We start from the raw sequence: 7152 nt of genomic DNA on the forward strand, positions 1-7152 counted from the left end.
GGGGGGGGGGGCTTCGTCTGCTTCTTTTGCTTTTTCAGATAGTTTCCATTCTCACTCTTTCTCTCTCTTTCTCTCTCAGAGCTTTTATTAATGTTAGATCTGTCTCTTACGTCGCTTCGAAGTCTTCTTCATTCCTTCTTCACATACAACCCCCAACGAATCCCTAATTTATCCAATTCCACACTCCGCTACAGAGAGAGAGATAGAGAGATCTCAATCAAATTCGTCGACAATGGCGTCTCCCAATCCCTACACCAAGCGTCGCTCTCCTCCTCCGCCGCCGTCTACCACTCAGCCCCGTTCCAAATCCACCGGAGGAGGAGGAGGATTCTTCTGTAAGTCTGTTCTATTCGCTCTCTTTCTCCTCGCCTTGCCTTTATTCCCTTCTCAAGCCCCCGATTTCGTCGGCGAGACTGTGCTCACCAAGTTCTGGGAACTCATTCACCTCCTATTCGTCGGCATTGCTGTTGCTTATGGTTTGTTTAGCCGTAGGACTGTTGAATCCCCTCTTGATTTTAGTCTAGTAGATGACTCTTCTTCTTCTTCTTCTTCTTCTTCTTCTTCTTTGTCTTATGTTTCCACAATCTTCCAGTTTGATGAGAATCATCATCATTCTTCTGATTTTGTTGATGTGAGGACTGAGACTCGTTTGATTAATAATAATGTCAGTGCTCGTCGAGCTCCGGTGGTTCTTAAATCCGAGTCTTCTTTTGTTGTTGAATCCGAATTGGAAGAATCGTCTTCTGAATATGTTGGTGGTGGTGCTAGTCAAAGTCAAACCAATGAAGTCAGAGCTTGGAGTTCCCAGTATTTTCAAGGCAAGTCTAAGGTTGTGGTTGCTAGACCAGCTTATGGTCTTGATGGTCATGTTGTTCACCAGCCTTTAGGCTTGCCTATTAGGAGTTTAAGGTCTGCTTTGAGAGATAATACTCCAGCTCCTGAAGATAATAACAATAACTCCTTTTCTGATGGAGCTGTAAATGGGGAAGCTGACTCATTATTATTGCCTGATGAGGTCGTGGCTGCTCCCACTTCACCTCCTGTTCCATGGCATTTTACACCTGAAATGATGGGAATGGGAGACAACTACCCTTCTGAGTTTTATCCTCAATCTGTAGATGAAACTCAATTTACGACTCGCAAATCGGCATCATCTTCTTCCCGGTCTACTGCTTCTTCTCCATCGCAAACTAGTCTTGCATCCCATACTCAGAACAGATTCTCTCCTTCTCGTTCTGTTTCTCAGGAGTCTCTAAACTCAAATGTGGAAGAACTGGTCAAGGAACAGAGTCTTCAGGGTTCAACACGGTCTAGTTCGCCATCCTTGCCCCCATCACCGTCTTTGTCTTCATCTCCACCATCGCCACAATTACTGATCGATGATACTCACAGGCGTTTGCCAGAATTAGTAACCGATGATACTCACAGGCGTTTGCCAGAATTAGTAACTGATGATACTCACAGGCGTGCCTCACATTCTCGGCATTACAGTGATGGTTCATTGTTAGAGGAGGGTGTAAGGAAGGGCTTTGAAGATGAACTGGAAGGGAGCAAAGTCAGAGAGAGAGACAGGAGGATGGAACGGGGATCTAAATCACTTAATTTGACTGCTGAAAGTTCCCGCAGAGGGAACAAATCTCGCAGATCCTACCCTCCTGAGTCCATCTCATCTCCCGTGGATGACTCCACAACTAGGAGACGGAATCTTCAGCAAAAGAGTAATGGCCATTTGCTTGAAGACAATATCGGGAAAGGATCGGAGGCCAACAATAACAATCTGAGGGTCAAAAAGGGAAGGAGTCACGACTCTTTGGACCTACCAGCGGAAGACTCTACAAAAGATGAGGTATTCAGTGAATCTTTTCCTGCTCTGGAGGTACGGTTCCAGCCAACGAATGCTAAAGCTTCAAGGCGTGCAATGCATTCTTCACGAGGGGAACGTGACGCTTTGCCGCAGAAGGATGTCACAAGAAACTTAAAAGATGACACTGTGCATTCAGATAAGCCCAGGAAAAAGGACCTTCGCGGTAATGACAAGGAATCGAAATCAAATAGTCCGAGGCTTGAATCACGTTCTTGGAGGGCTTCTAGTAATGTATCACTGAGAGGAAAGTCTGTGAGGACCATAAGATCTGATCGCCATGGGAAAGATCTAAAGGCAGATGGAGATTCATCTGATGATCGGGCAGAAGCTAAAGTAGAAAGCCGAGGAAGAACGAAATCGAGAAGACAACGAGAACAAGAACTATCAATTGTACTGCACCAGGAGAAGAGTTCAGAAACTCGCGCTAAATCTGAGCCAGAAGAGGTTGCTATGGAAGAGACAGAGGCCGAGCAGCAACCTCAAGTAACTTTAGAGGAAGAGGAAGAAGCTGCTTGGGAAAGTCAAAGCAATGCGAGCCATGACCATAATGAGGTTGATAGAAAAGCCGGCGAGTTCATAGCAAAATTCCGGCAACAAATCCGGTTGCAGAAGCTCATATCCGGTGAACAACCTAGAGGAGGAGGAGGAGGCACTGGTATGATCAGAAACAGCCATTTCAGATGACACTTACCACCATTTATTGCTTCTTTACTTGTATTATTATTGTAATTTTTATCTATCGGCATTGTTGATGAGAATCTTGAGTTGTCACTCTTTGTTTCAAGTTTATATTGTTGAATAAAATGAATTTCTAACTTATTAAATTGGAGCCAAAGTTATGAAGATGTGGACGTATTGGTTATAAAAAGGAAACTCGGGGGGGGGGGGCAAAACATAATTATCCATGATATTAAACGCAGAGAGGACTCAACTGAATTTTGCAGGAATCGCCGGAGGGAGAAGCTATGGTGATAATTTTATCAACTCCTCTCTATCCAAGACTTACAGTTCTACGTGAGTTCTTCTCTCTCTCTGAAAATTTAATAAGCTGGCTTCTTGGGCTAAATAGGATTAAGCTTGTAAAATCTTGTAGGTGAAACAAAAGTGCAAACGATCGTTATGTTGCTCACTGAGTGAAGAACCAAAAGACCAAAGGTAAATTTGCAATTTTGAGTGATGGTTTTCTTGCTTTTTGGTTTGGTTCTGGAGATAGAGCAAGGTACTGTGTGTGTGTGTTGGAACGAAATCGAGCTTCTTTGCTCTTACATTCGGGTTTGGGAACATGTTCGCTTCCCTGTATAGTACAAATTGCAAACATCGAGTATTTAAGCTGTTAATGATGGTAATTGTTCAAATCCCATACATTTGTGTCTTATCTGGTTGATGCAGTTTCCAAATTTGGTTTTTGCTTAGCTGTTTCAGTATCTAGTCAAGCTTCAGGAAAATTCGTGTTTCTAAAGTTTAAAGGATCGTCTTTTACTTTTTAGTCTGTTGTTCTCTTTTTGAGAATTCAGAGTTAGTTTGTAGAATGTATTTTCAAATTCTTAGGTGGAAGTATGTAAGAGTTTTACCAAGTGACTAAATTGATTTCTTCCCCAAACCTACTTAGGTTGGAACTTATGTGAGATTTGATCAAAAAACAAAAATTTGATAAAATGTGAAGATTTGATAAACTTGTATCAATAATTCTACTACTTCTGACCTTTCTATGGAAGCCTTGTCACTTTGCTTTGTTGATCTTGTAAACGCCTATCTATTATAAACATTAATAATTAGATATAAATTTTGTCAACCAATTAAGATTGGTCATGTGAGATATGTAAAGGTTATGAGACATTGGTAGACCAAGAACCTAACTAGTAAAAGTAGTGGAGTTTGTGCATGATAAAACAATGAAACAAAGTTACTTTGTTTTGGTGGTCCAGAAGGGAGAAAATAGCCCTTTCCTTCTCTACGGACCAAACTAGTAACTCTATAATGGATTTATTGATAGAGGTAAGACTATGCCTATGTTCTCTTTGGTGCTTTTGTTGTTGGACATGATGCTGCTATTACTCTGCGTTTACTAAAAAAATGAATACCTATTATTTCTAGTCTTTCTGTTGACCTGAAATAAGTTCTCAAAATATTAGTACCTTGCTTTTTCTTCCACTACCTGTTATCTTTTCAGTTGAGTCTTTTACCCTTGCTGTTTTGATCCATTTATCAAACCTTGCTCTTAGATAAGAAACTAATATGATTCTTAACTTAGATAGAAGAAAAATCCTGGAATTTAGGTGGAGTACTTTAGCTTCATTCCCGGAGCATAATGATACACGTATATGATAACAGAGTATGCTTTTATGTGATATAAACAAGTGCAATTTACTTGCAGGGATTTTTCTCATGTTGTTCTGTGATAATCTAGTGATTTTAAGCCATAAATTATAAACAAGATGCATGCAACCTAGGTCTGCATAATCCAATATGGGAATAGCCGAGTCGAATTGTATGATTTGTGGGAGAGTCATGAACAACATCTTCAGAATTTGTTCTTCCTGAGAGTATCAATGAATCTTTGTTGTGTAATATCATTGCTAGAGATATAGTCAAGGAAATCGTTGAAGCTGAATTCTCCATAGGCAGCTGATTTGTTTTCATTGACGAGCTGAGATGCTGGACTTATTTTCTTGTGCATAGGTAGACTGTGAAGACTTGCAAAAGATAGTCGCTTGAAATCTTTGTTCACTGTTACACGATGAACCACACTCTTGTATATGCCATTGCTCATGACTTCTACCTGATCACCCAACTGAACTATCAGAGCTCCTTCAATATATGGCACAGAAACCCAGTTGTTGTTGGAGTCCATTATCTGCAGCCCTTGGCTACTCTGGAGTAATATGGTCAGTGAGCCAAAGTCCGAGTGTGGTGGCATTCCCAAGGCAATATCTGGCTCGGGACAAGCTGGATAGCAGTTCACCGCCATGACTTGTGAGCCTTCTTCAATTTCTTCCTCTAAGTAATTTTTTTCCAGTCCTAGACTTTCTGAGATAGCTTCAATTAGTTGCTTATGTAGCACATGCGCTGCTTCTGCATATTTCCCCACTTTTTCCCTGACAATAAAGGATATTTTTAAGAGATCACATCAGTTCTGAGTCCCAATGTTTTGATACATTTTGCTGCAAATAGGATTCTTATACCCGTCAAAGGATACAAGTTTTGTATAATATTCAGATAATGAAGATGGCCAGATAGTTTTACTTACTTGTAGCATTGAGGGTTGGACGGCCACAAATCAATCCACTTTGAGAGAGGATGGGAGTAATGTTTGATGAAATCTCTCCAGTAATGAACTTTGTCTGTTGAATGGTTAAAGCTGGTGCCATACCGTACTGGCGTATGAACATTATCAGAACCCAGAAGCATCTTCTCATCGACAGGTAAGTCAAAGAACTTTGTAGCTGCATCTAGCGCATCTTTCACCACTGATGATGATATTCCATGGTTTATAATCTGTAGAGAAATAAGCTTGGATCTGAGAGTTATGTGCTGAATAAAAGGGATGCAATTGATACAGTAGTGTAGTGTGCTTTTAATGAAACCGAGATACTGACATTTTCATAAAGTAAGAAGATAAGCATCTTCACATGGCTACATTTCTTATTGTCAATAAAGACAGTAACTAAGGACTTTGTTTTATTTGACGGTTTTTATTTGATTAGGGACTTTGTCGAGTTTGATATAAATGCTAGAAGACAAGAACTGCCTTTCTCATAAAGTCATACATCTAGTGTGACTGGTAGATGCTTCATGTCATTCCAGACTAGTCTTAGGGCCCGAGGAATGAAACACATGACTGAATTTAATAAACTGAGAAATGTAGACACATGAATAAGACATTTAAGCGCCAAACATCTTCTTCATATGGATTGTAATAATGCAGGACATGGAGTTACATAAATTTTGTAGTGTATGTAGCCAAAAAGAGTATTACATTACCTGAAAGAAACCAAATCCCTTGCAGGCCATTTTAATCTCATGGATGACACAGGGTCTAAGCAAAGGATCGTGTAAGAGGGAGAGATCAATGACTGGGAGTGTGATGGTATCTGTGCCACTGCTTGAACCGAGCATTGGTCGTTGTGAAGGTGGAAGAATGTAACGGGTAGGCACGCGAAGGACACCTGACTCGGTAAGTGCCATAGCACTGGTAAAACAGTCATCAAGCACACTCTTATTTGTTTCCTCCATTGGAATCTGTTTTGGTACTTGAGTTTATGTTTGTTGATCCCACTGTGTCCTAAGTTATAGTAAGCAAGCATGTCAAACCCATTTTTATATACACATGAAGATAGCCTGATTTGAAAAAAGGTCAACATTACTACTTCTCTCTTAGAATACGGTTTTGGAAACTACCTGCTTTGTGTTCATATACATAAGCCATAAATGAATGGTTAGATCACTAGTCCAAATAAAGAATTCCCATTTGCTTATAGATAGGCCACGTTGGATTGAAAGGTATCTGTGAAGGGTGGATGACTAGTTGCATGTTTTGCTTTTTTGGATATTTTATGAAAAGAAGAGTCATCATATGTTATTGATAACACTATTCTATGCTTACAACTTAACGGTTTCTCTCTTTTTCCCTTTTATATATGTATATTAATTATCTTTGAATTGTTTGTTTTGTTCTGTGTAAATGAAACTACTACTGGTATAGATTCATGGGGGAATTACTAGAAAGTATGAACAATCAATGGGTTTTGGAGTTATATGAAGGTGAATGATGTTATTATCTGTATTTGGCTCAAAATGAATGACGTGAAAAAGTGATAATTTGTTTTCTTGTGCCTCAGGGGAGACAAAGAAGATAAGAGTAGAAAGAAAGTGGTGAGATTCAATGGAAGGAGGAAGAAGGAAATGAACAAAAATAATACTCTAGAAAATAAGTGGTGACAATTGAGAGATAGTTTCAACTTGGTGTGGGTGGTGACAAAATTCAATCTGCCACTTCTTTTCCCAAGTAATGAAATGTTTTTTAAACATCTTTAACTTTGAGAAGTCTCTTCTGAAACGCGTTAAGTCGGGCTTATGTCGGTGTTTGGGCCAAGGAATTGTTAGCCCACCTTCGGCCGCATCCGTCGTTTTATATCCATGGGACTTTTTTCCCTTCTTTTTTTTTGTCTACTATTTTTCTTTATTCTGGTATCTCCATTGTATATTTAAATTATTGTTTTTTCTACAAATTTTAATGGTAAACACATTAAAACCAAAAAAAAAAACTAGAGTTCCTGTTTTATTTACGT

At 39.5% G+C, this 7152-nt stretch overlaps 2 protein-coding genes and 1 long non-coding RNA gene across 4 annotated transcripts; 2 read left to right on the top strand and 1 right to left on the bottom strand.

Annotated features, from left to right (window-relative positions):
• LOC104699879 lies at window positions 12–4627 on the top strand. Of its 2 annotated transcripts, XR_753459.2 has the most exons (4): window positions 12–2519; window positions 2809–2878; window positions 2958–3019; window positions 4544–4627. XR_753459.2 is itself a non-coding variant. In XM_010415275.1 (1 exon), exon 1 carries the CDS (start codon window positions 233–235, stop codon window positions 2546–2548), a length of 2316 nt encoding a protein of 771 aa, XP_010413577.1. In that variant the 5' UTR covers window positions 12–232; the 3' UTR covers window positions 2549–2681. The 2 variants fall into 2 exon arrangements, 1 of the variants encoding a protein (XP_010413577.1); XM_010415275.1 differs by lacking the exons at window positions 2809–2878; window positions 2958–3019; window positions 4544–4627 and having other exon boundaries at window positions 12–2681.
• Window positions 4166–6176, bottom strand: LOC104699878 (protein DOWNY MILDEW RESISTANCE 6-like). The gene is made up of 3 exons (XM_010415274.2): window positions 5846–6176; window positions 5112–5359; window positions 4166–4959 (listed from the first exon to the last, which is right to left on the bottom strand). The coding sequence occupies exons 1-3, from the start codon at window positions 6095–6097 to the stop codon at window positions 4386–4388; spliced, it is 1074 nt and encodes a 357-aa protein (XP_010413576.2). The 5' UTR covers window positions 6098–6176; the 3' UTR covers window positions 4166–4385.
• On the top strand, window positions 5200–7047 carry LOC109125555. The gene is made up of 3 exons (XR_002032629.1): window positions 5200–5286; window positions 5871–6038; window positions 6703–7047. It is a non-coding gene; the product is annotated as an uncharacterized LOC109125555 (long non-coding RNA).

Source organism: Camelina sativa, chromosome 7, assembly GCF_000633955.1.
Source record: "Camelina sativa cultivar DH55 chromosome 7, Cs, whole genome shotgun sequence".
NCBI lineage: Eukaryota > Viridiplantae > Streptophyta > Magnoliopsida > Brassicales > Brassicaceae > Camelina > Camelina sativa.